The 27,058-nt window shown below is 51.2% G+C and overlaps 5 protein-coding genes across 5 annotated transcripts; 3 read left to right on the top strand and 2 right to left on the bottom strand.

Moving 5' to 3' along the window:
* Positions 1-2,810: 2,810 nt before the first annotated feature.
* On the bottom strand, positions 2,811-5,077 carry BCR38DRAFT_341234 (NADPH-cytochrome P450 reductase; the record flags this gene model as incomplete). Its single annotated transcript, XM_040855855.1, has 3 exons — positions 2,811-2,828; positions 2,965-3,243; positions 3,296-5,077. The coding sequence occupies 3 exons, from the start codon at positions 5,075-5,077 to the stop codon at positions 2,811-2,813; spliced, it is 2,079 nt and encodes a 692-aa protein (XP_040716459.1).
* Positions 5,078-8,426: 3,349 nt separating this feature from the next.
* BCR38DRAFT_341152 (cell morphogenesis N-terminal-domain-containing protein) lies at positions 8,427-16,257 on the top strand (the record flags this gene model as incomplete). The annotated part of the gene is made up of 2 exons (XM_040855847.1): positions 8,427-9,215; positions 9,268-16,257. 2 exons carry the CDS (start codon positions 8,427-8,429, stop codon positions 16,255-16,257), a joined length of 7,779 nt encoding a protein of 2,592 aa, XP_040716458.1.
* Positions 16,258-17,087: 830 nt separating this feature from the next.
* Positions 17,088-17,627, bottom strand: BCR38DRAFT_342011 (mitosis protein dim1; the record flags this gene model as incomplete). Its single annotated transcript, XM_040855918.1, has 2 exons — positions 17,088-17,455; positions 17,564-17,627. 2 exons carry the CDS (start codon positions 17,625-17,627, stop codon positions 17,088-17,090), a joined length of 432 nt encoding a protein of 143 aa, XP_040716457.1.
* Positions 17,628-17,880: 253 nt separating this feature from the next.
* Positions 17,881-21,678, top strand: BCR38DRAFT_432407 (ribosome 60S biogenesis N-terminal-domain-containing protein). Its single transcript, XM_040860185.1, has one exon. It carries the CDS (start codon positions 18,076-18,078, stop codon positions 21,487-21,489), a length of 3,414 nt encoding a protein of 1,137 aa, XP_040716456.1. The 5' UTR covers positions 17,881-18,075; the 3' UTR covers positions 21,490-21,678.
* Positions 21,679-24,061: 2,383 nt separating this feature from the next.
* Positions 24,062-26,772, top strand: BCR38DRAFT_194872 (uncharacterized protein). Its single transcript, XM_040854036.1, has 3 exons — positions 24,062-24,357; positions 24,418-24,560; positions 24,619-26,772. The coding sequence occupies exons 1-3, from the start codon at positions 24,260-24,262 to the stop codon at positions 26,760-26,762; spliced, it is 2,385 nt and encodes a 794-aa protein (XP_040716455.1). The 5' UTR covers positions 24,062-24,259; the 3' UTR covers positions 26,763-26,772.
* Positions 26,773-27,058: the final 286 nt, after the last annotated feature.

The following is a 27,058-nucleotide window of genomic DNA, read 5'->3' as shown; positions in this document are numbered from 1 at the left end:
GAATAACAAATCGATTGAGCCCAGTTGTTCTCATACAAGGTGAATTTTGTGAGGCGGTAACAATTGATCCTTTGGTTGGGAGATGCTGGGATAGGTGAATGGGCAGAAAGGAGATGTTTGTCGTCGTTGCTCAAACCAGCACAATTGAACCAGCACTACCACCACCACCACCGCCACAAGAGTCGCCCACCACAGGAGGCTTACCTTGCAGGATCTGGCAATGCCACCAAGACGATTGTTATGAAGCGAGCGGGTACAAGTAAGATAGAGTAGCTAGCGAGCAAGATGGGAGTCCGAAGAGATTGTGGGAATGTCGGTGCTGGATGAGTGGATGCTATGCCGTGAAAGGGGAGAAGGGAAAGATTCCAAGACTGGCACAAGGAGAATATAAAAGACACAGATCCACTGACCTTTGGTAACTGCACCGTAATGAGCAGTCGCGATCAAACGAGGAAGGGAGGTACGGATGCTGGAGGAAGTTAGGAAGGCCCAGCGGCGGCAACGAGGTTGACAAATGTTGACCAAAAATAATGATGCAATGGTCACCAATGCAGTTTGTGCTCAAAGCATGTGATAGAATGCTAGAACGCCGGAGAATACCTAGCTGGCAGGTTGTAGGAGAGTAGAAGAACTCGCAGGCACGTCGGGAACGTTTTTGTAGTAGGTGCCGGATCTGGAAATCACGTTATATCATACAAGTCGGCAGGAGCGAGCGGTCACCGCAACTGGGACAATTTCAAACTGGATCCAGGTGATCTCCAAGTCGCAAAAGCAACAAGTCTCGCTCAGAAGTGATGCACGTCGACGTGGTTCTTTTTTGCCTCGCCTCTGCTCCCTTTCTGCTTCCCAGACACTTGCTGCTCTGGGGTTCTTCGGCCCTTGGAGGATAAATCTCATGAGGCTGGCTGCCTGGCAAACCTGCGGAGGCTCGGGTAAACAGCCGTATAATCAATATACCTCAATTCTGCTAACAATTCTAGACCTCTCTCTGTAAGCAAGCAAGAAGCCAAGTCAGAAGTGACAACCTGCTGTCAATCTTTGATACTGATACCTTTGGCCTGTCCTGTCATCAACTCTTCTTGTGTCTTTCATAGATTCAATAGGCGACTGAGTCTATGGCACTATAACGGATATATTTGATGGCGATGTTCAGGAGAAAGGGTAATCATGTGTACATATAAATAGAACAGAAGACACTAAACGGATCATAATGACAATTATTTAGCATGTATACCGGAGCACTGAGAGGGCTTATATGGAAGCCAAGTTGTACCTAAACCGGGCAAGTTATACTCTAAAACGCCCGTTACGGAATACTGGGCAACGGACCTTCCATTTAAGACCCCATGTAGCGGCCAATTGCAGATCATCTAGCAGTTAAGATATACTTGGGTTATACCTGAAATATTGCTCGACTGTTCAAGTTCATCGCTTATTATGCACTCACTTTCTTAGTACTGGATGATAGGGCACGCAGACCACGCAAAAGGACAACGATGCCTTTTGTCTTTGACATCCATAGATTTGATCTGTGGAAGGCACACTGACTCCTATATATCGTCTCCCACTGAGGAAAAGGGGTTGTAGATGCAGAACCGCCATGTGGAGGACCAGCCTCTTCGACGTGGGACAGTACTCAGACGTCGGGGACCGTATTAAGACATAAAGCTTCTCCAGGTTGCTAGTAGGATTTCTCCGCGGTGACACTTAGCTTGGCACGAACAGAAACCGTTCTATGCACCAATGGAAGAATGGCACTTGACGTAGAGATCTGATATCTGACCGAGCAATCGAAACTAGACGAACTTGCATCCCAAAGAAATCCTTGTTAGGGCAGAGCATCTGTACTCATTGGTATGCGCTAGGGTGGTGCAGTGACAAGATGGCTGAATGGCTCAAGTTCATCTCCTGGTTTCCGTCAAGCTGCGCAGCCTCCAAACCCGGTGATATTGTCTCGTGTGGTGGCTTACGGCTCAAATAAGTCAAACAGCCACGTTCCTTGGAGAAAACCCGGTTCGGATCCTGGACCCGTTGAGATGGGACCGAGTAACTCGCAGGACTCGTTTGGGATGCTTGCTTTTGCATTCTGGAGTAGTTTTCTATCTAGTTCATATGCCGGCAGGAAGTCCCGATCCCCGTGCCTGGCTGAGGAAAAGGAAGCTCAAATTTCTGGCGGAGTAGGAACACCAAAAAGTCGAATTGTTCGAGTGCTGGAACATTTCACTTGCAATCGAAGTTTGGGGGTTTTCCATTGTTGCCGCCTTTCTTTCCACTCGTCAACCTCGAGCCCAACGAAGCTATCCCACTACTGCACCGCTATTACGGCCTCGCTCCCCGTTTAACATGATGTGCATCCGCTGAATCTTTATTCTGACTTGACGATCCAGACAGTTAAGCCTCCGGTGCAAACTCAAAGGTGGTGTTGGTTATACGGTAGAAGAGACTCAAGGTTAAATACAATAACTGCAAGTATCTTATCATGAAGTCAAGCAACTAATGGGCGTGTCGAAGCCCTATGGTGCTCCAAGATATTGATGCGACAAGAGCACAAGTCTTCGAGAAATGGCAATGGGGTACATGACCGAAACAGTCGCTCATTATTGTGCAATCTACTACTGAAAAAAACAATGTCTATGGGAGATGTCATTATATACTAAACCCGTATAAGCCGATGCCAACAGACGAGAGAATTCTGATTCGTGATCCCGGAACGGTCAAATGGCGTCGGGGATAGTACAGTGACCTCAGCCCGTAACACCTCACCAATGCAGAAACGCTTGTGGCTATATACCACCTGTCTAGCGAGCCCATTATGACCAGACATCTTCCTGGATGGGGTGTCAGTGTGCGCTTGTCCAAATATGTAGGCAAATCCAACCCTGGGTAGAGCTTCGGTCTTGATTCGACGGGCTGCATCGATGGGAAGCCGGTAGAGATGGATTGTGCAACAAAACTTTGACGTACCTGGTATTGGTTTGCTGACCTCATGTTCTTCACAATCTCCTCGGCCTTGGTTTCAGGAATACCCCTCTGCTCCGCGATGATCTGGGCCAGCACCGTGTTGACTTCACGAGCCATATTTGCCGCGTCACCGCAAACATAGATGTAAGCCTTCTTTTCAAGTAGTTCGTTGATCTCCTGAGCGCGCTCCTTCAGTCGGTGCTGTACATAGACCTTCTTGGGGCCCTCTCTCGAGAATGCCGTGATCATTTCAAACGAGTCGCCCAGCACCTGTTTGCGTTCCTACGAAAACGGTTAGTCTCGATGTCATGCGCGCTTACAAGGGCGTATTTACCTCCCACTCTGACTCGTACATGAAGTCCTCTCCGCGTTTTCGGCATCCAAAGAACAAAATGGTTCGCCCGACAGTCTCACCCGTTTCAGCTTGCTTCGCACGCTCCTGCACGAACCCTCGGAATGGGGCAACACCAGTACCAGGTCCGATCATAATGATTGGTTTCGAAGGATCCGAGGGGAGTTTGAAGTTGGAGTGGCGGACGTGGACAGGTACGTGAATTCCGTCGTACTTGTTTCTGGGACCACAGATGTCATATGTCAAACCAAACGGCTTAGGGTTGGGCTCGCCGTTTTGCTTCTCCTTTAGAGCAAGCAGGTAATTGGTTGCAACGCCCTGGAAAGGATCGGTTCGACCAGGGATGACTTGGTTTTCGACAATAGCGGTAATGGAGATCTTCTTGGGCTGCACAAGGGATGAGGAGGAAATAGAGTAGTAGCGAGGCTGGAGCTTTGTCAAGCCCTCGATGAAGGCAGAGAAGGGGATGTTGCTCCACTTTTGGCCGCCACCAACGATACGAAGGACACCGGCGATATTGTAGTCATACTTGCTGATCTTGTCGTGGAAATAGTCCTTGTCACCACCCAACTTAGTCATCTCCGCCTTGGAAGCTTCATCAGGAGCGAATGCGGCCAAGGTGGCGAGGAACTGACGAGAGATGGGAGCGCATATTTCCAAGTGGTATCTGACAATGGCATCGTATGTGGTCGGGGTAGGAAAAGGCACCTTGGCCGTTGGCTCGAGAGCCCTGATGCTGATCACGGTGTCCCTCTTCTCTGTCAAGTCCAGGATATCCAAAAGATAGTCAACCTCTTGGCCTGCGTTGGTCGGCCAGATTGCGATGTGATCACCAGTCTGGTAAGATAGGTTGGAACCGCTAATGTCAACTTCCATGTGCAGACAGTTTCTGTCCTTGACGGAGAAGAGCTCACGCGATTCGGCGATAGGTGCGATATAGGGGTTGTGGGCATTGAAGGGTCCCTTGGCAGATCCCTCGAGGTGCATCTTGTTTGGCTCGCCAAGGTAGACCTCGGGGGAGTCCTTTGTCAAACCTTCTCGCTCAACGATGCCAAAAATGGGTTCGTACTGAGCTTCGCGTTCTTCCAGACCCATCTTCTTGGCCAAAGCTGCCCACATGGGATCCTTCCAGGCAAGAAAGTCTTCTTCCATGGTGCCAGCTCCATCGTCGCCCTCACCGGCAGCGCCAATTCTGTGCGCTCCGAGTGTCTGAAGGGCCTTGTCGACGTTGCGGACCATCGAGTTGTAGTGTTCGTACGTGTTGTTGCCGAGACCGAAAGCGACGTAGTTGAGGTTATCCAGGGGCGTGTCGCGCGACTCGGATAAGGAAACATCCTCGGCCGTGATGAACTCATAGAAGTCAACAGCATTGTCAGTGGGCTCGCCCTCACCGTAAGTGGCCAGAACAAACATGACAACCTTATTCTCAGGGATGACATCGAGGTTCGCATAGTCGTAGTCCTCGAGATCAGCAACCATGGTGTCGAGCCCGAATCTGCTTTTGCCCTCCTTGGCCAATCTCGAGGCGTAGTCCTCGGCAGTTCCTGTCTGGGAACCATAAAATATGACACAGTTCTTGCCACTCTCGTCCATCTTCTCTATTATGTTCCTTGTCTTGCCGGCCTTGAGCCCATTTGCGTGGGCAAACGAGTTCGCGTAGGGGTCTTTTGTGACACCCCAGAATTTGCCCTTGGTGAAATAGGCTGCAGTGCCCAGCAGGATCACCGTGAGGACCAATAGGTCCAGCGTGTCGAGTTGCGCCATGATTGCAGGTAGTCGCACGTTATTGAAACTGGCAGGAAGGGGACTCGAAGCTATCGCAGGCTGTCCGTGAGGAACCGAACGTGTTCCTTGAAAATATTCGTTGGTTGGGCGGGTCGGGCGCGCCGATTATCGCACGTCGGGGTACTTCAACCCTGCACTGGAGAACTCAAGGGGGGTGGAACAACTGCACGATTGCCAACACATAAACTCGAACCAGAGAAATTGAAAACCGTAGGGCGCGACTCTATGGGAAGCGGATTCTCGCTTGACGGCAGAGGCCACGTACTGACTTTACAGCGCTTGGTAAAATGACCAAAATTTGCTCCTGCAGCAGATAATGGTGCACGTGGGAACGGCCGGACTCGCTTGGGGTGCCAAAGTTATGGGTGTCCTAGTTAATGCGCTGCTGGAACTGGTACAGAGAACGGCAAGACAGAAAAGGAAAAGGTGGGGGTCCCAAAAGGGAATTATGGGCAACTAGAAACTGACGACCTGTTGGCTAGGTAAGATCGAAGTAGAGGATGTCGAAAGGGTTGTCTTCACTGGCGGCAAAAGGGTATTTAATGACCAGCACGAGTCTTGGTTGGAGTCTAGGCGTGACCAGGGCCTTGGGGGTTTGGGCAAGTCAAAATCGACCCTGTACTATAATAGATTCATCAATTCCAGCTAGGGCTCACATGCAGCGGGCTTGCTAGACCACCGAGCCACAGCCACTGGGTCTGTTTTACAGCGATTTCCATGGTTCAAGGTTATTTGTTCTGTTCGCTCTTGCGATGTTGAGAACACACTTATGTGCTTGTCTTCAATAAGGCCAGTGATTTAATAACCTTCGAAGCCAAGAGAAAACCTGATGTCGGGCAGTGCTTGATTCGCGATATCAAGATTGAGTTGTTGCCACGACCTCGACATCACCTACATAGGGCTATCCGACAGATGGGTCAAATGCACGCCGGGAATCCTACCAAACCAATCTAACTTGATGTTGCAACAGGCCGCGGCGTTTGCCGAGAAGGGGTCCACGTCCTTCCATGCACATCAAATGCATATAGTCCTAAGGAATCCGTAGATGCCATGCCACAAATAGTGCAATCCATCAATATCACAGAATCTATGACTTGTCAGGATTTCGGACCATCGTATTCATAATGTCAGCACTCGCCAGCCCTCCAATGCCAACCGTATTATGCAGGGCTAACCCAGGCCTACTTGCCACCTGTGCTCAATTTGCATGACAGTCCAGCTGTTCCGCGTATTAGTTAACCAACCACGTCCTGATGTATGGGGTAATTCTGGGAGACTCGGCAATGCATCAACCCCGATATGAACGATCTGGCCTTCCGGATCAGCAGCTGCATAGTATTCTAACCCCGTTCTTACGGACGCCAGCGGCGCAGCGGCGGTGGCCAGCTTGGACGTTGCTAGCAAGTATCTCATCTCACCGCGGGAACGACAACATTAATTACCACCTGACTAAGGACGTATTATCCGTATTTACATATCGTACTCGACCGCCAAGTATTTCATCCTAAAGCAGCCTTATCAAGTGGTGTCTGACGGTACTCCCCGAGTTGGTTAGCCGCTGACAATTTCCACTCACTATGTTACATCAACGCCACGTGTTGAGCGAGCTGCCGCAAGTTGACCTGGGCAATTCGAGTTTGGCTAAGGCAGTCTTCTTTTCAATACTACTCAAGTCGTTTACATGGACTGTTGTTCAGAACGCCTACGTTAGATGTGACATTCCGGTACTGCGTTACTCTCCGACACTGAGACTTGGATGCCGAGTGGGTCTCGGGCTGTTGACGATTTTGAACTGACTTGATTCCACTTGAACGGGCCGCTAGGTCGTTCTGTTGCGGGACTAAGGTACTTTAATTTTTTCTATTCAGTAAGTATTTTCTGCTGTTTGAGGCAACTCCAGAATCCATGGACGATCTTGTAAACGTGGATATCCCTGCTCTTAGTTCTGCCCACGTCTCTTTGCAACCGTCAAGGTATTGTATGGGTTATTATTAGGCATCTAAGCCCATAAGCCCAAGCAATGCGACTACTTTATACTTCTCATTATCGACGTCATTCATTAGGAGAACCCCAAACTACAGAGGGTGAAATGCCAGAGTATAAATATATTTACGCAGAACCTATACATTCTTATGTGTTTCATTGAGCTGTCTACGCTGCATTCATTTAACATTCAAAGGTAGTTTTGAAAGGCAATTGTGCCGACATCTTCCCACCACTCTCAGCAATGCCGAGGCAGACTCCAGGAAACCTTGTATCGTTATTTGTTACATATAACTATTAGATTTTCGAAGAAACACTTGGACAACTCTGTGATTATTGATGCTCTCGTAATAGGCGAGCGACTGGCATGACAAAATGCCGGAGAGAATAGCTTCAACGAGAAAGATGATTGGTTCATCCAACTCTTTATATCGTCGCAAATTACGGGAATGGGAATAAGGCTTAATAAATAATACTATTGAAACTTAAGCTTGGAAGGGAAGGTAGGAATTGACGTTTACTATTCGTCAAGATATAAAAAAACTAGAATTCTGGAATGGTTCAACATATGGCTTGCATGACTTCGACAGGTCGACCATATGCTCCAATGCCAAGTCCACTCCTCGAGAGGTCTGATTGGCCAGTGCCCCTGACGGATTACCCTTGCTAGTATATTCGAAGCTGGAGAGCTTCCCGAGGTCGATATGATTGATTGGGCTTTGGAGGAGCGGGATGTGCTCAGGCGCATGCATTGCCAGAACGAGAAAAGAGCAGCATCCAAGCACCAGATTTCGGGCCATATGTTCATGGACAACGCATATCTTTCAGACGGGACATTGGTCAGTATCGTTCGTCATTGGCAAATAAGAGTGCGATGGGCGCCATCTTATGGTAAATTTTGAGGTCTACGTGATCAAGATGGAGTGGACACTTGAACACAACTGGCCAGCAGCCACAGAGCTGAGAGCTGTAGAGCACTATCTTAAGGTCGCATTTGAGCACATTCGGGGAAGACAACATCGTGCCTTGTGCCCACCGTCCAGTAACCTACTTAGTAAGATGCTCACGCATCAACTGCCAATGCTGGTATCGCACTCTCGATTCGGATAGATCATGGGCACTTCGCCAATCCAACAATGGGTGAGTTGATGAGTGTGGTTTGTTTCGCGTCATTGCCCATTGCAACCCCCCTCCCCCCTGCGAACGAATCCTTCGCAGCAAAAAACCTTCCGGCCAGGCCCCAATCTGTGTAGCCAACAAAAGCTATGTTACCCACGACTGTTTCACAAGAAGGGATTCTGCAGTGAACTGAAGCATTACTTTCTACTCTGGCGTTGGGGGTTTGATGCCGTTGCCGTTCCCGTTGCACGCCATTACTAACAGAAGCATCGCAACAGCTCCGCAACAGGTGCTGTCAGAAAAATACTCGCCTCGAGCCGCATCGCGCCTCAACCACGTTCACGTCCCCGACCACGACGAGGACGATGGCAGGGACAGCACCTTACGACCTGCTGTGCTAGACCCCTCTACCGCCCGATTTATCGCCCACTCGCGCCAATCCTCCCTCGAGAAGCTCGAGTCGGCAGGGCTCGCTGGCATCCCCGAGTCGGAGTCTTCGTTGCCATCATCGGCTGTCTCGATTACGTCGCCGCGCGCACAGTCACCCGCTTCGCGCCAGGGCCTGGCCGGGATATTGGAAAGAGTGGTTGATTCTAAGGCCACCGCAGCCTACGGGCACCACAGGCAGACGTCCATTGTCCATGGCATCCAACATTCGAGGAATAACTCGTCTTCGAGTCCTCTCAGCCCGCAGATGATCGCTGCTGCTGGAGCTGGTCTTTTGCCCGAAAGACCTGAAAGGCCTGATTTGCATGTAATGGGCCGTGTCGACTCCGAGATGTCCAACATGTCCATGACCTCCAGACCACCGACAGCCATCTCGGGCACCGCCGTAACCTCCAGCGCCCACCCCGGGGCACCCGAGAGTATAACTAGCACCCTAACGCAGAGAAAGATGGAACGGATGCACAGCAAAGCCAGGCGCGATCACAACCACCATCATTCACATTCTTCCAAGCACCACAATGAGCAGAAGACCGTTGGCGAATATGCCTTGCATGTTCTTTTTACACATGTCAGTACATCTGCGAGAGCCAGATATTGCACAGTTGCTAACGACCATCAAGTTCATTGCGCTAGCTGAAGAGAAGCTCAATGAAAGCATTACAGTACCCTTTGATCCAGAGCCCCAGATCGAGCAGATATGCGGCCCTGGAGCCGATCCCGCCTTTGACCAGTTTATTGTAGCATTGGGACATATTGCAAAACAGAAGCCAAAGCCCTTGATTGACTTGATTATGCTATGGAGGAAACATAAGAGCGAATCAGCCAGTGAGGCCCGGGGCCAACTCCAACAATCACGTAGCCAGCTTCCTGGCGGCCCTCTGTTGAGGCGAAATACGGAGCCGCTCCAAGTCGTGGCTGCTAACAACCCAACCGACAATGGCGCCGCCAATGAGCAGACATCCATTGTATCGAGGCAGGAATACTTGGTTCAGGCTGACCGACGCTCAATCGTGTCTATATACATCCTGTGTCGTGTCCTCCTAGAAGTCATCAGCCAAAGCAGCCTCATCTCCATCACGCTTGAGATGGAGGACAAACTGGAGGGCATCATTTTTGGTCAACTCAAGATTGCAGACATCGAGCAGCTCTTCATCTCCCCACTTAAGATGGCCAACTGGAACCTATTTGCCCAACTGCTCGGGGCCATGAGCGAAATCAACTTCGTCAGTGTTACCGAAAGGTTCATCACGGACCTTGACCGGTCGCTGCAAGACCTGGCCGCAAGAAGTCCAACGAACGCCAATCGAGACCCTGAGGGGCAGATGGAATTGGTTTTGAGTGGCATGAAACATCTACGCATCAAGTTATCGCCAGACGAAGCGTGGGATCAGTCCTGCGACTTTTTAGTGGCACTGGGGCGGCTCTTTGCGAGATCCCATGGCCAGAAGGTCAAATCGGCCTTCTGTCAAGTCCTTGACACACTGTTGCTCCCAATCGCGGCCAAAGCAAGCAATAGCCACTTCAGCCATCCCAAGTGGGGTGAAGTTATCAGCAACATCAGCCCACGTCTGGCGCAGATGTTCATCAAGCCGCGACATTGGCAGTCTGCATTTCCCCTCACGGCGACCATGGTATGCGTGTCTCCGCCTGACAATTCCGTCTCTCAATGGTTGCAACTAGTATTGCCCCTTCAGCCGCGGTTGAAAGATCGGGCCGTGCGACCTTTATGCCTCCAGGTCATTTCGAGGCTGCTGTGGACCTATCTATACCGAAGCAATGATTCGTTAACGGGCGTGGTCCGAAAGCTGGATGAGGTGATGAAGCTCGTCTTGCCGCCTAACAAACGAACCTACACGGTGGCCGACACGGCTGTGTCTGGCCCTCTCATCCAGATCATCCGTGTGGTCGGATACAAACATCCAGAGTATTGCTTCAAGAACGTCATCTTTCCACTCATCAATGCGGAGCAGTTCAATTCCAATAAAGAGCTCAAGGTCGAGCAGCTCGACCCTGACAGAATAGTAATTGGAATAAGGGCCTTTCTTGCCATCATGTCTGATTTAGAGAAGGGTGAGCAGGGCCGGCCGCCGTTTCCGCTAGAGAACACAGCCCCTTCTAATTCCGACCGTTTGGCGCCCAGCTCCCCCGGTGCTGCTTCAACCCAAAGCGCACCGCCGTCTGGCCTTGCCATGGCGGCAGTCCCTGACAATACTCTGTCGAAACCCGTCCGGGTCCAAGTCTTGAGTGATGTTGCTCGGGACTACTACAAGAAATTCTCTGAAATTCTTGGCAAAGTCACAATCATCTGCGACAACACATTCGGAGGGCAAGCTGTGCTTGACGAGAAGTTCAACAGTCCGGGACCCAAGACGCCAATCGCCGAGACCTTCAATTTCTCGCGCCGAGAAGACCACCAGAGCCAGGCCGAGCAGAAGCAAGCGTTTTATGAGCTATTACACGTTGCTGTACAGGCGTTACCCCGTTGCCTTTCCGTGGATATCCCCTTCAACTCGTTAATCAACCTATTGTGTACGGGTACAGCCCATGTTCAACCCAACATAGCCGAGTCCTCCGCACAGTCTTTGAAATCCATCGCAAGGCAGTCTCATGCACACCAAGTCACAACTGGATTTGCTCGTTTTATTTTCAATTTCGATGACCGTTATTCCACCATGTCTGATGGTGGAATGCTCGGGCCGGGTCACATAGAGAACACCCTTCGCCTGTACGTCGAATTGTTGCAGATCTGGAGGGACGAGATCAGGCTGAAAACGAAAGAGGCCGCATCCGACGCTGGAGAGGGCAATGAATCTGACAAGCGAGCAATGAAGCTCGACCTGTCCAGTATATGGGCCGAGGTTGAGCACGTTGAGGCTCGTGGGCTGTTTTTTCTCTGCTCGCAATCACGAAGAGTACGATACTATGCGGTCACTGTACTTCGACTCATCACCGAGTTCGATGCTGTCCTTGCAAAAGACGCGGCCAAAGAAAATGACAACCAACGCCTGATAGATATCCTGGAAAACGACTCGGTCCAAGTCATGAATTTTAAAGACGAACACCTTTCCGTCGCTGAGCGCAGCCGGTTGCAACGAGGCATGCAGAACAGTAATAATCGTGGCGCTTTGATAGAATTGTGCACCAGCGATGTATCCTACGACACGACACTATGGTTCAAAATATTTCCGAATCTCATTCGCGTTGCATACGATCGCTGCCCCTTTACGGTCACCATCAGTCGTGACCTAGTTTGCAACAGGATACTTCAAATGTACAAGGGCATTGTCGTCATGTCTGAACCTACCAGGGGCCTATACTACGGCCCCGAACCCGGGAGTTCCCGGTACACTGGAAGAACGCCAACAACGCAGCCAGATGTGCTGGTCGAACAGTTCAAGCTGTATCTTACATTTGCTTGTACAACACTAGTTGATACTGGGCCGTCTCAGAACGGCCTGACCCAAGGAGGCCAGCATTCTCGGGGGGGCTCCAAATCAACGGAGAAGATTATTTCAGCGAGAATACTCTTCAAGTATCTGATCCCATTACTATCCGTCTCCTCTGCATCGGTTCGGGAGGCCATAGTACTCGCAATGGGCTCCATCAATGTCAACATTTACCGCACACTCCTCGAAGAGCTCTCAGGACAGGTATCACGGTGCAATGATGAGGCGAGGGCACGGCTTCACCAGCGAAGCAACAGCAGTCCGCGGCGCAACCGCAAGATGGACCTCTTGCGGACCGAGTTGACTCATGTGTACAAACTTACTTCTCACTTCCTCAAGGACACGGCGGTCTGTCAGGATGACTGGATTATGAACAACCTCTGTGTATTCACCAAGGATCTGAAACTATTTCTCATGGATGGGGAGGTGCAGATGGACTGGGAGTTTCAGAAACTCCGTCGCCATTACTGTGGCCTCATGGAAGAACTCTTCGAAGGTATTAATCGAACTAAGGATCCTTCGAGATGGATGACGTTTGAATCGAGGAAGTCGTCATTCGCCTTGATGGAGGATTGGTGTGGCTTCTCACCCCACCAACAGCAAATCCGCCAACGGGAAGACTCCATGAGACAGTCGTTGATAGACCAACAGTCGCTAGGCGAGCGAGGCACAGTGACTGCCGCCATGGAAATCGAGAAGAGAAATCTTCGAACGGCAGCCCTGAGTTCCATGGCCGCTCTCTGCGCCGGCCCAATAAGTGTTACTACGGAGAGTGGGGCCGCGCTGCAGTTCGATATCCGACGCATGCTTGCCTGGGTGGAAATGATCTTCAACTCTGGCAGTGACAGACTCAATGTTATCGGCAGACGTGCGTTGAAGAACCTTATTGTATGCAACCAGGAGTACCCGTACCTTTTGGAACATTGTATTGCACGTTGCTATCTGGCAGACGTCGCCAAAGTCCTCGAAAGCTACTTTGCGGTAGTGGCCGAGGTGCTCCTGGAGCATACTAATTACCCTTCACCGTTCTGGAGACTCCTTGGTCTCTGCCTATTTACACTAGGCAATGATTCGAGCGACATCCGATCCAAGTCGGCACATGTTCTTAGAGCCCTCGAAGAGAGGCAATTGGCAGCCCGTACTTCCAAGATCCAAGATTTCGACATAAGTATCTCGGACAAGACCAAAGCAGTGTACAAGCTTGCGCAGTTCGAGATATCCAAGCGACTTGCCAAACAACACCCAGAACAGGCCTTCCACATCTTCTCCGAATTCACGCTGTATTTCAAGAGTCTTCAGGCCGGCGCCCAGCGCAACGTAGTTGCAGTCATCCTGCCATGGATCCAGACGATTGAGCTTCAGGTTGATCCTAACGGCGGCCCAATTGCGAACTCGTATGTTCTGCTCGCCAACCTGCTCGAGATCACCATCAAGTCCAGTGCGGCTCTGCACAACGAAGTCCAAGCGCTCTGGCAAGCACTGGCGACAGGGCCGCATCCTGGCAATGTTCGTCTAGTTCTAGACTTCATCATTTCACTGTGTCTGGAACGACGTGAGCAGAACTTTGTCGAGTATGCCAAGCAGATCGTTGTATTCTTGTCGAGCACCCCGAGCACGCCCGGGATCAAGGTGGTCGAGTTCCTGCTCCTGCAGATAAGTCCCAAGGCCATGGTGCCGAATGAGAAACGAGAGGTCGTTCCACCGCCTCCAGATATCAACCAATTGCCGTACTGTGCCGATTTAGCAGAGGCTCTTCCTGTCGGCACTAAACAAGCCGGCTTCTCATTAGGACAGCTGTCGCTGATACTGTTGGTCGACTTGATGGTTTCTCCAGTTCAGTTGACAGCTGACAACCTACCCGTGCTTCTGCAAGTGGTCACTGTGTTATGGGATCACTATACACCTCTTGTTCAAGAGCAGGCTCGTGAGATGCTCGTACACTTGATCCACGAGCTTGTCATCTCCAAAATGGATGATGCCATCCCAGCTGAGACCAAAGAGTCGATTGAAGACCTGATTGATTCTATCCGCCGCCACGACCGATCAGTGGTATGGAGCTACGAAGACAGCAATGGAAAAGCCGACGACCGGGAAACCAAAGTACCACACAGCATGGAATATTTGACGTCCGAGGTGGTGAGGACATTCGAAGTGACCTTCCCTGGTATCAAAGAACAGTGGAGCCGCTTGTCACTGACTTGGGCGACATCATGCCCCGTCCGGCATTTGGCCTGTCGCTCTTTCCAGATCTTCCGGTGTATCCTGACGTCGCTTGACCAGTTGATGCTGGGAGATATGCTGGCAAGGCTGTCTAATACTATTGCCGATGAAGACTCTGAGATACAAACATTTTCCATGGAAATCCTGACAACGCTGAAGACACTCATCACCAAACTCGACTCGGAGAAGCTCCTATCCCTCCCTCAGCTGTTTTGGACTACGTGTGCCTGCTTGGAATCCATCAATGAAAGAGAGTTCCTTGAGGCCGTCGAGATCCTCAACGAGTTCCTGGATAAGCTCGACTTCCATGACCCTAACGTCAGGCGGATTTTGGCCGAAGGCCAGCCACCCAGGTGGGATGGCTCGTTTGAAGGCGTCCAACCGCTTCTTTATAAGGGCCTACGATCCTCTATCTGCCTAGAGCCAACGCTCAAAACTCTTGATAAGCTTGTTCAACTACCAAGCGATAACCTTATTGGGGACGACAACCGTCTGTTCTTCACAATCGTTGCCAATTTCCCGCGGTTCTTGCAAGCACTGGATCAGGAGTTGGACTCCCTTAGCGACGAGTTGACACATACAGCCTACATCCTCTTCCAAGTTGCGGAGATTCTGGGATATAGAACCATCTGCGTGGTGTTGGATGGCTTTATCAGTTGCGGATACCGTTCGAGCAAGGACTTCCTCGTGCAGCTCTTCTACGCACTGCGAGAATGCTACCTGCCACAGCTGGACTTTAGGATGCTGACGACACTGATGGGGTTCCTGACCAATAGCATGTCGTGGGTCAAAATTATGACAATGCGTATCCTCTGTGTCATTATTCCGGAGATGGATATGAGCAAGGCAGAGATCGCCGGCCACGGGTCGGACCTCATCTCGCCACTGCTGCGACTGCTGCAATCCGAATTTTGCATGGAGGCGCTCGAGGTCCTGGGCAGCATCATGACTATGTCGGGAACGTCGATGGACAAACATCACCTGCGCATGAGTATGACGCGTTCGTCGTCCAAGACAGTCCGAAAAGAATATGAGCGGACACAGAGCCTATTTGGGATTCCCGAAGAATCTGGCTGGGCCATCCCCATGCCGGCCAAGAAGACAGACGTAACGCGCGCAAATATCCACGCCGCCTTCTACATGTGCCAGTCGGATGCTGAAGACGGTATTCCGACTGATCCCACTCCTACGCCTGAGGTCGAGTTCCACAATGATGATTTCCCCTATGGCTACTTCCAAATGCCGGATCGAACCGACACCATGATGTCGGACGACGTCCGTGGGGAGGGCCAAGCGGGTGCCGACTTGGTCACTAAACTTGACAGTCTCGATGACTTCTTCGACGACATGTCGCAGAGCCCCCCGAGCGATGGGCGCTCGTCGCGCACCATCACCGAGTTCTCTCCTGACGGATATGAATCCACAACACAAATTTACGACGAGCAAATTCTACCCATCTTGCACCAGGCCAGCAGCAACACGTCGTTCCAGAATGGCTTCGTCGACCGTCCCACCGTTACCCCTCCGTCGCGCGATGGTCCCAGCAATACGATGAACCCAGGCGCATTCAGCATCAACTCGACGTTGCGCCCGGTACTTCATTCTCGCTCTGTCACCTCCCCGTCTGCGCCAGCCAGCTACAATCCCAACATGGCCGAGTTCACCTCGGATGATGAGTTCAATGAAGACGTCTTCTCGGACGGAGATGACGAGCGGCCGAGCCAAGGCGGGCCAGCGGACGGTTCCTTCTTCCTCGAGAACATGATCAGGCCTGTCAAGCAAGCGACAAAGACACACATGCGTCGGCTGACTGGCGGGCGATCAAGAGATGCCGAACGCCAGCGGGATCTTTTCCGCACCCAGGCACAAGCCAGCCCGCAGGTTCCGAAGGTCCCTAATTCGTTCCTGCAGATGATGCCGAACTCCCCAGGAGACATGTTGTAAATTGGGGAGCCCGCAACGGCGAGCGAGCAAATTTGGAGTTGGGTCCGCCATTATTTTGTACCATGTTTGGCATGCAGAAGTGGAGGAAGCATAATGCCGTACTGTATCAGGCGAGTTACAAACGGGCGTACAGTATCACATGGAACGACCGGGGATGTCATGAACAATCACATTTACAGGAGCCTGGAGTTATAAGAATATGGAAACGAATCTATACGAACTGGTGGGAGGTATGGGTTGATTGCGATGGACAACACTAGGCTAGGGCTCGGGTTATTTAAGGAATCAATAAATCTCTATCTTAGCTTCCGAAGTGATTGGCAAAAACGAGATATTACCAAATGCGATGACATTTACGCAACCCCTATTTTGCGACCAGCACACACCTAAGACTGTTGGATGTTGCCTCTTGGCTAATGCAAATCTCCGTTCACGAAACCAGAAGCATGATGATGCATGTCACCTGAACAGCGGGCTGTGGGCACGCAGGTTAGCGAGACGGAGGGAGGTAGTATACCTGATGGACGGCAAGCATCGTCACGGGATCTTTGAAGAAAACAGGCATTAGCATCATCAGGTTCGGTGTAGTGTGTGATTGACTGTGAGACCAACCCTAAGAAATCCATCGAAACCCCTTTCTCCAGGCCCATAGTGAATCTAAAACCGACTCCGTACGTAGGTGGTTATCTGGTCGGCCAGCACGATCATGCTGATTGATGATCGCGAGCAACTGCGTGCCAGATTTTCCGCTATCCATCATGTAGTATCCGACTTCGTATCGTATCATATCGGGTAATCGAGCCCAGCCTTCTAAAGTCACCACCAAAAATTTAGTACCGGTACCGCGTCGAGTAGTCCTTGGGGCTGACGACGAGACCGCGGCCCTTCTTAGCGCCCTTGTAGATGGTCTCGGTGATGTCGATGAGCTCCTGCTTATCCTCGAGGACCCAGTTGAGCTTGTTGTTGTTGCCCGTGCCAAAGTCGCACATCATGTGCTTGTTGCGGAAGAACCACATGATGGTGCACGGGTCGTACAGCTCGTACATCTGGTTGAAGTCGGGCACCTGGTCGATGTCGCACAGGTAGATGACGGCGAAGTTTTTCACCTTCTCAGCAATCTTGTAGAGAACTTCGTCTTGCCGCATGCAATCTGCGTCCCAGTCCCGACCGAAGCGGATCATCACTAGGCGCTCGTCCTCTAAAGACGAAAGGGTTAGTACGGTTCGAGGGGTGCTGGGCAGGAGAAGGGGAGGCGAGGGGTAAGCGAGAGGCGAGGGGTAAGCGAGGGGCAAGCGAGGGGCCATACCTGAGAGGATGGCTTGGTCGACGTGCCAGCCGGTGGTTAGGTGGGGAAGGACGACGGAACCCATGATGGCTTGTTCTTGATTTGCGCGTAAATGCTCAAGCGTTGTGGTCGATGAGCGAAACTTGACGACGTGGATGATTGCGACAGATGTATGAAGTTGGCGGTTCCGTATCAGTTGGTGATGGTTCCAGAGGGCAGGGGCAGCTGCAGGGTGGTGGGACAGGCGCCAGGCTTTTGGTGGGTCCTTCGCACTGCAGCTGGTTGTATTTAGCAGGCGGTGAAACTTTCCCATCGGCAGAACCCAACTTTTTCGTGGGGTTCGAAGCTGGAGAAGTTCGAAGCGCATGGGCTCGCGGTGTTGGCTCTGGAGAGTAATTCTCGTCAACGTAATACCTGTCAACGAAACTATTCGATTTAAACCCGAATCGGTCTACGGCCCCTCTCTTCGGCCTACGTTTCACCTACATTAACAAGTCAATTCAACGAATACAGACACATCCGCACATTAAGCCATGGAACGGAAGCGGAAACAGGGTGCCGCGTCGGAGCAAATCGATACATCCAGGCCCCCGAAGCGGAAGCGCAATATCGTCCACGAGGCACCCACTTCAGAAGAGATTCACACTGCGAGACAGCTTCATCAGTTACTGACTTTCGAACAAGACCTCCGACAATCAAGACATGGCCTTCAGTCCTTCAAGGATCTGCTCGATGGCGTTCTCAATGAGACTGGCGACGGTGCCAACAGAAAGCTGAATATAGTGGCCGAATATCTTGAGATAACCAAGCCCAGACAGGCCCGAGACGAAACGGAAGATGTGCCTGTGTATCTACCCGACATAATGGAAACGTGGAGCATGGCTGCCCAGATGGGCAACGAGAATGTCATGTCCGCCGTCGCAGTTGTGCTCGCTCTACTTATCAAGGTGATATCGAATCACGTAGATATGGTTCCAATTGGTATGGGGATATGTCGTACAATCCTTCAGCGTCGTCAATTGGAGCTGCTAGCCAAAAACCTCTCAGCCGACAAGGGCAAGGACTTCATTGTATCACCAACACTGCGCCTTGTACGTGAGATCGTCAGTCTAGATGGTGGTGCTCTGGCAATGCATGTCTTTCGTGCCCGGAACTTTACTTTCAAATCGTTGGCAAGGAATATGAGCCTCCGTTTTCTTGGCGATGGCCTCGAGGACCCCAAGAGACCGTCCGTGAGGACAAATGCTGTCAGGGTGCTCATGAGCGCCCTGAAGCTTTCCAGTGTTGAGGCCAAGAGAGATATCCTGTCCCAAAAAGATGTCGTTGCCGCGCTTATGAGGGCTCTGAAAGAAGACCCTCCGTATCTCGTCTTCGAGATTTTGGACACGCTCAGAAGCTCCGTCGTTCTGGACCAGAAACTGCGCTCAGACGTCAAAATCAAGATCTTGAATTCACAGTCTTTAGCACGTATCGCATCTCTCTACTCGTACCAGCACGCCAAGTCGTCAGAAGACGGCACACCATCGGTGGAAGACGCAGCACACAACTTCTTGATGGCTGCTTGTACTGAGCCATCCGCCGGCATCCTGCGCTCCCAACAGGGGTACTACCCCGAAGGCGTCGACTCCGACAAAATACCGAATCTAGACGTCGATAAACTTGGAGACCTAGGGCTGGAAAGCATTTCCTGGATGGAGAAATTCAACGTGGACGTGCCTGTACGAAATTCCTTGTTGTCAGAGTTCATTTTGACTCTACGACCCTGGTCAAGTACGAAACAAAACGAGCTACTTGTCGCAATCTTTGAGGCTTGTCCAGAGCTCATCGCCAACTATTTCGCGAACAAAAAAGCGTTCAGCTTTGATCCGAAATTGTCGGCGACATGGATCGGTTATGCGACACTGCTCTTCAACACTATTCGGCTGGACGTTCCACCGTTCTTTGGCCACTATAGAAAGTATGCCAGGATACCACCTCCTACAGCCGTTGTGCTGGGCAACATCATTCCCTTGCCTTTGGAACTGAAGTCCATCTCACGATGTCTGAACCAAAAGTCCAAGCTGATCTCCTACTTTGCTATACGCTTGCTCGTAATAGCCTTGGAGAAGCTGTCGGCCGTTTTGGATATGTACCGGGAGGCATCGAGCTTGTCAGATAAATTGTGGATGGAAGCTGCCCATCGGCTGGTTGACGACTTTTGTCAGAGGATTCCTACCTTGAAAGATATCATCACCGCTTATCGAGCTATATCAGATGAGGATATCTTGCAACGGGCAGCTGCTAGTCGACTGTTGCTACTCTACCATGAGATCATTCCGCAAGCCGCTCTTGCTGCGAAGTTTGATTTTTCTCCTTTGCTATCGGCCGCTCTGAAGAGACTCGAGGCCCCGGACGAGAGCGTTGAGGATGCGACGCTGCGATTGATGGAGCTAGAAAATATGTTTGCAATGGCTAAACATTCTCCAAGCATGAGGTGGTTCGCCCCCCGAAAGGACGCTCCGCACTCCCCATTCATAACGGTCATGAAGTTGTACATTGACAAGACTCAAGACTTGTCGGCAAGCAACCTGACCAAAATCCTCAACTTCATTGCCGAGGAGCATGATATAGTGGAACGAGGGTCAGCCGTTGCCGGTATCAACCCCATCATCGTCACTCTGCAAAGCCTCGAGACCGTTGACCCCTCAATTTGGACTTTCCTCGACAATTGTGCAGAGAGATGTGCGAGGTCACCAATGAAGTACCAGGAGATGATCTCGGAGCTCGCTCTAGAGCTCGAGTCGAGTAGTTCTGTACAGTCGCGGGTATCTCTAAACCCTGTGGTGATGACAATGGCAGAACAACTACCGTTTGCCGTCTCTTCCTCGACGAAGGTTCGCCTCATCAGCTTAGCTGGTTTTCTATCCGAACTCCTTGGCAATTCAGGGGCTATGGGCACCGGCCAACCATTACTGGCAGCCGTCTTGCAAAGGTTCATGACTGGGTTTGGAGACTCGAAAGCCCGAAAGCACTTGTCGATTCCCGAGAAAATGGAATTTAGTCAAGAGGAGAAAGAGCCAGGCCTGGAGAAGTCACTTGCCGTGTTTGATGCTGAGACTGGTCCAATCAGCCAGGAGCAGCTTGAAGAGATGCTCTCGGTACCAGTCAAGGCAAATAAAGACAACAGTGCGCTGATGAAGTGGTCTTCCAAAGCGGCAGAGGACCTCATTGAAGAAGGATATGCAGCGTCGGTCATTTGGCTTCTGGCATCGGAGCATCCCAGCATTCGTAAAGAAGCTCTCACCGCCATCGTTAAGATTGCAGCAAAAATCAAGGAATCAACTTACGAGGAGAGTGAGCAGGTTTGGCTCCTGCTATCAGAGCTGGCAGAAACCTCTAGAAAAACCATCAATGAGGCCCGAATGCCAAGTACTATCTTGTCATTCGTCTGTCGTTGTCTTGATGTTCTCAAGAACCCAACGCATTGCCTTTACCCCAAGATCAACACATTCCTCACTCGCGTTCCAGTCTGGGATTTGGAAAAGCTACCGCTGGTGCAGGACATCCTTCAAGAGGGACCCAAAGAAGACAATGCATATTACTCCGAAGTTAGCTGGCTGCTATCTTATCTTCTCGACGGCCTTCGCACGCCGACCGATGTAGCGGTTTTGCATAGGAGGAAGGTTTTCGAGCGGATCCTTACTCTTTACTGCAATCCGTACATGGGTCCCAACCTACGTACCCAGATTCTGAGAATCGTATACAGACTCACGACGGTCGAGGGAGGGAGTGATACTCTGATCACGCGGTTCGGTGGCTTGAGCTGGAACAAAATCCAGGAAGGTATGGGAGGGGGCCAGAGTAGCGTGTACCAGGGCCTCATGAAGAGACTGTGGCAAACTTGCGACCAGGAACGAATTACCAGCTGGAGCAGTAGCTTCGCCAAGAATTTGGCTGCGTTCGATTGAGATTGTGGGTGACATATAGTTGAACAGGTAATAGGATGAGAAACAACAACTAGATACCCAATTCTCATGCAAGGTTCAACAAGCAATCCCAAGCCTTGGCCCTGTGATGGAAGTGATGTATAATACTTCAGCTCTCTTCTATTCTACAACTCAGGAACATGTGAGCTACCCTATATAGTTCAATCCAACCTCGTCATCTCCTTTCTGTCGTTCATGTCTCAACTCAACCGATACTACAGAAACCCAATACTGAAGTAGTTCAGTACATTCTTACGCACCTCCTGGGTCTTTGAATGTTTGATTCCCTGATTGGCAGCAGCCAACGACTGGTGGTTGCCAGCTTGAAGCAGTCCTTCGGACACCCTGTATTCAAAAATTAACCTCCACGTTGGGTATGCCGTGTTTGCTTCAAATGGTCTCGGGTCATGGTTCAGCTTTGTTGCATTTCGACGCCATACACTTTATAGTTTTGGTACCTTCGGATTTGCCGACTCAAACATCTGACTTTTCTGGAGTTGTCTTGTCGGGTCGTGAGGTGTTGCACATAAAACTCAATTCACGACCCGACTCACCTAAGCATGGACGTGTATATATAGAAGCTACAGAGAAATGTCTATATCTCCCACAAGACAGTTGTATACCAAGAACCCCATAAACATTTTCTTTCACCTTCCATCTAAGCCGTTGATTCCTAAAAGCATATCGCCAAAGAGTCAACGTTGTGGGTAAATGAAGGTTTGGAGCGCCCAAGTATCAACAGATGGGTTCCCCTGTTGGCAAAATAACTTGCACTATAAGTAGCAGATATTCCTCCTTCAAAATTTCATTCCCTTTTTCTTCTGTAAAACAACTTTCTATTCTCCTCATCTGTCTCCTTTACGTCTACCCTTCAGCTCTCTTATCCTCACTGCCACCACTAACCCACTCATATTCTACTACCTGATATCCTCCATCACACCTTCGTCCGCGGCACGATGTTAACAGTCTAATCCAGGGCAATGATGGACAAACTGCATTGCGACCTAGGCCAACTCGCTAAACTAAAGCCCGTCCTTACGTATTTTTAAATTATCATCCTAGGCAAGATGTAAAACTGCAGCTTGACCTTAGCCAAGTCGTCAAAACTGAATGCCGACCTGGAAAAGTTGTAAAACAGACATGCATGTACATACGTAAAAAGGCCTCGCCCAGCCAGGGCTTCGAGCTTGAGGTAAGTACCGGTAAGTCATTCTCCCTTGTTCATCCTTCCACCTTATACAACTTGTCGTTCTCTCCTGACTCTCTCATTCTTACTCACACTCGCTCTCTCCCATAGCCGCCCTCTCTTCTCCCCTTTGCGCTCCTTCTCAATTTTGTTTTCCTCTGTTTTCTTTTTCTCTCGGCCCATCTTTCTTGATCTCGTTTCGCTTTATTCCTCTAATATATCTTCTACAAATGCGACATAAGAAGACAGATCCTCTCCCGTCACACTTGCATCAGGGGAGAGCAAAGGCGCCCTTGCCTGGGGTGTCCTGCGTCAAGTGCATATGGCACTCAGGGCTATGACTCGTTGTCACCTCCACGTGGTGTGGCCTGGGCGTCCAGTAGCGGCGAGAAGTATCGAATAATTTCTTCCCCAGAGCTGGATCAAGATCACATATCGTCGTTGGTATTGTACACTTCAGCCTTTCGTTTTGCACCCCAATCTGTAAGAGAACGTAGCTGTACCCGTGGACGTTCACAGACGACACATGGCCTATAAGGGGTGTGCCCCGTGCCTCACCAGTAATGAGTACAATGAATGAGACCTAGTAGTTGTACTCGTGCGGTAACTACAATACGTCCATCGCAATCGTACTTAAGTAGTGTTCTGTGAAGGAATCCTGTGTCTGTATGTCTAGTAGTTGCATCCTGAAACTAAGTTGGAAGCCGTGTGGAAATTGTCACCCTGCCTCGCCCTTGACAGTGCACGCAATGTTGATTATTAGATATTTGCGAATCTGAAGGTAGGAGTCATAGAAAATAGATGTTGGGAACTCTTTAATGCACGTGGTTTACCTAGTGTTACCAGCGGACTACTCGCTTCTAGGTAAGTTAGGCCGTAGGCAGCAAGAACGGGCTAAAAGTAAAGTGTAGTGGGTCAATATTGGCGTGTGACGAATGCACCCCAGCTGCCCAGCCAGCCTTTCGCACTTGACCTGCAATGCCTCCGTGCGTTGTATCCCAACTTTAGAAGTTCACCCTCATAAAAGTATCCCAGAACAAGAACACAGAAATATTGACCCTACGCCGATCAACGTTGCACTATCATCTGGAAACTTCATCGTCGAACCTGCTGCCACAGAAAACCAAGCAACTGTCGCCCCTCCTACTCCTGGAAACGCCTGCCATTGAACAACAGCTCGCCAGCAAGGGCCTCACCTTACTCTTCCTCTCCCAAAGGGACTTGGTCGGGTCGTCGCACATCAATTGACATTACGTTCTTCTCCCTATCCTCAGTTGTTCCTACATCTTCCAAAACCTCAAGATCGATTGTGCCTCGAAGACTCTCTCATCTCCTACCGGAAACCTCCCAAACATATCTCGGCCCTTCACTTCTTTCACCCCGCACAAACCACGTATTTCGTACACCAGTTACAGCTGAGCTACTGCTTGGACGTCGCCACCTTACTCGACTGCCAGCTTTGCCCCTTCAATTCCTCAAGCTACTGGACGTTCGATTCTCAACGCTACACCTTGATGTCATATACACCTTGGTCTACGTAACGACTATACGGCAGCCTCAGATGATATGGCAACACGATACACAGTAGAAGCCCTGCTTCATTTGCGCGAGTCGCCTTTATGTACCAAACCGAGTAGCCTTCCTCCCGCCGAAGAATGGATGGGGTATGTATATTCGAGTTCTGTACCTCCTAGATGTGCCTACGGTATTGACATCAATTAAAGACCACCCCCTGAGACATTTCGCAATAGCCAAAGCGCCGGCAAGACTGGACCTGAGAGGACTAGAACCGCTGGCGACAATTCACTGCTTGACAACACCAACAAACGGCCAGGTGTCGAAAGACATGTGCCGCGCAACAGCGCAAGTATGCATCCCCTGATGCTGAGCTTACTTGGCTTCCTATCGCTAACTATACCAACTAGATCCCGCTGATATCGTCCTCGGGCCACCGCGCACAACCTTCTCGTCGGCTACCATATCGCGAGGTAGCAAGCCTTTCGATAACGAAAAGACCCTCAAGGAGTCGGATGCTCGAGACCGCTTCGCCAGCTTGCGCACCAGAAATGGTGACGGAGATCGGGACCGTGAACGCGACCGTGATGGCCGAAACAATTTCCGTCGCCGTGGCGATGCTGCCGATCAGGACAGCGACGGCTGGAGCACCGTGAAGCCCCGCAAAAGCTTCGGGCATGAGGGCGCTGAGCGGTTCCATGGGCGCATGGGTGAGCGTCCCGAACGACCTGCAGCGGCCGAGCGTCGACCTCGAGACAGTCACGATGATCGCGACCGAGACAATGGCGACCGTCCGCCGCGCCGGAGCAACTTTGGCGAGTTTAGCAGAGACAAGGATGGCGATGACGGCGAGCGTCCTCGCAGAAACGGCCTGAACAAGAACAGAACCGACCAGCCCACATGGTCCAGGGGCAACACTGCCGAAAACGAAGCAACACCAGCGCCGGCGCCTGTGACTGCATCAACTCGTGAGCGATTTGACAGGGCCAAGAGTTGGAGAGAGAGGGGTGACCGTGAGCGAGATCGTGACGACCATCACGATGACAGAGCGCGCAGATGGGACAACCGAGACCAGCGCCAGGAACGCGAGCCCGAATGGCTCGACGAACCTGCCGATGGTAAGAACCAGACCCACACTGAGGAGGACTTCAAGAAGTTCATGGAGAGCATGAAGGCGGGTAAGACTGCCAAAGCCGCACCCATTGATACGTCGTCTCATGAAGAGAGTCTGGAGCCCGAGAAATCCAAGGTCAAGTCGGCATCCGCTATCGATCTTGGCCCTGACAAGTTCTTCGCCAACTTTGCTTCTACTCCCAGCGCTGATATGAGCAACCCTCTGGAAGGTCCAAAGGAGACTGCTGTTCCCAAGCCTAAGACGGGGTCGAGATTCCAGAACTTTTTCTCGTCTCAAGAGGATCGCCGGCAGACGGAGCCTACTACACCTGCGTCGAGTGTGCCGATCCAGGAGCCGAACCCTCTTCTGGCTTTTGCTGGTGCGGGCGCTGGCGCAAGCGCAGCCATGAGCGGGCAACCAGGCATAAGTCCCGTAACCCAGGCTGATCCCAACGAGAAAGTGGCCTTCCAGGCTCTTCTTCAAAAGCTGAAGGGTTCCAAATTGAACAATACCCCACCCTCTGGAGGTTTCCCAGTCCCAACCCCGCCTAGTCAGGACATGGGATCGAAAAGCTCTGTTGCGTCTCCGGGCGGCCCCTTCTCGCCATTCCATCATCCTCGCGATGAACCTTTGATTCGAGGTCCGCCACCACCTTCTCAGCAGCAGGAGATGCACGCACCGAGACCACAACAGACGACAGCCCAGCCGCCGCCACCACCAATGCGTACTGACCAGATGATGCATGAACTTCTTGGACATCATATGCGGAACCAGGCCCCTATCCGCAATGACCAAAACCACAGCCGCAATAGCAACAGCAATGCTGAGTTCCTCATGACGTTGATGCAAAGTGCACGTGGCGTCCCCGAGCCTCCAAGGACTGAACAGCTCATTAGAATGCCCCAGCCCTCTAGGCCAGCTCAAATCCCTCAAACACCTGATCGCGAGTCCGACTACCAGCGTGAGCGTAGTTCATCTCACCATCAAGGCCGGCCACAAGGCTTGCCCAGCTTTTTCGATGTACCACAGCTTCGTCACGAACAAGACAATCGTCGACAACAGCCAACCCAAATCCTACAACGTCAAGGGCCCCCTGGCTTGGATCAGATGCACCCCAACACGTGGATGCAGGGCGCAAACCAGCAACTCCCTCCTGGTCCAGGTCGACCTATGATCCCGCCACCGGGGCTTGCTGGCAATCCCCGCAATGGCCCGATGCCGGGAATGTTCCCTCCCAACTTCCCTAATCCTATGGGTGGCTTCGCCCCTCCAGACGGGATGATCGGTCATCCACGCAACATGGCCCCACCCCCTGGGTTCTTCGGTGGCCCACCGGGCTTCCTGCCACCGCCGGGTATTGGCCCAGAGGCTCTTGCTTATGGCTTCGATGGCCGTGGAATGCCGCCTCCGAGTGCTGGCGGTGCCTTCCGTCGTAACTAGGAAACTACATTGACACCGCATCAGATCAGACCAGAGCAGGGTGCACTAAAGCAGAGCAAATTACAGCAAACAGCATGGTCTGGTTTGTACCCAGGAAAAGCTGCATGCGAACGGCTTCTAGACTCACTGTTACCGGCCGCCATCTTTGACGGTACGGCAGATACTGAAGGGAGCGACGACGACATGGTTTTCCGAGAACGAGTACAGTATAAAAAAAGAGAATGAAATATTCAAAAAAGGGGACGAGCTAGTCAGAACGTGGCCAGCCGCGGTAACTCAACTGCGAGTAGATTATT

This window comes from Pseudomassariella vexata, assembly GCF_002105095.1.
Source record: "Pseudomassariella vexata strain CBS 129021 chromosome Unknown BCR38scaffold_6, whole genome shotgun sequence".
In the NCBI taxonomy this organism is placed as follows: Eukaryota; Fungi; Ascomycota; class Sordariomycetes; order Amphisphaeriales; family Pseudomassariaceae; genus Pseudomassariella; species Pseudomassariella vexata.
Note: the sequence above shows the minus strand (reverse complement) of the source record. Positions and strands in the feature narration are given on the sequence as shown.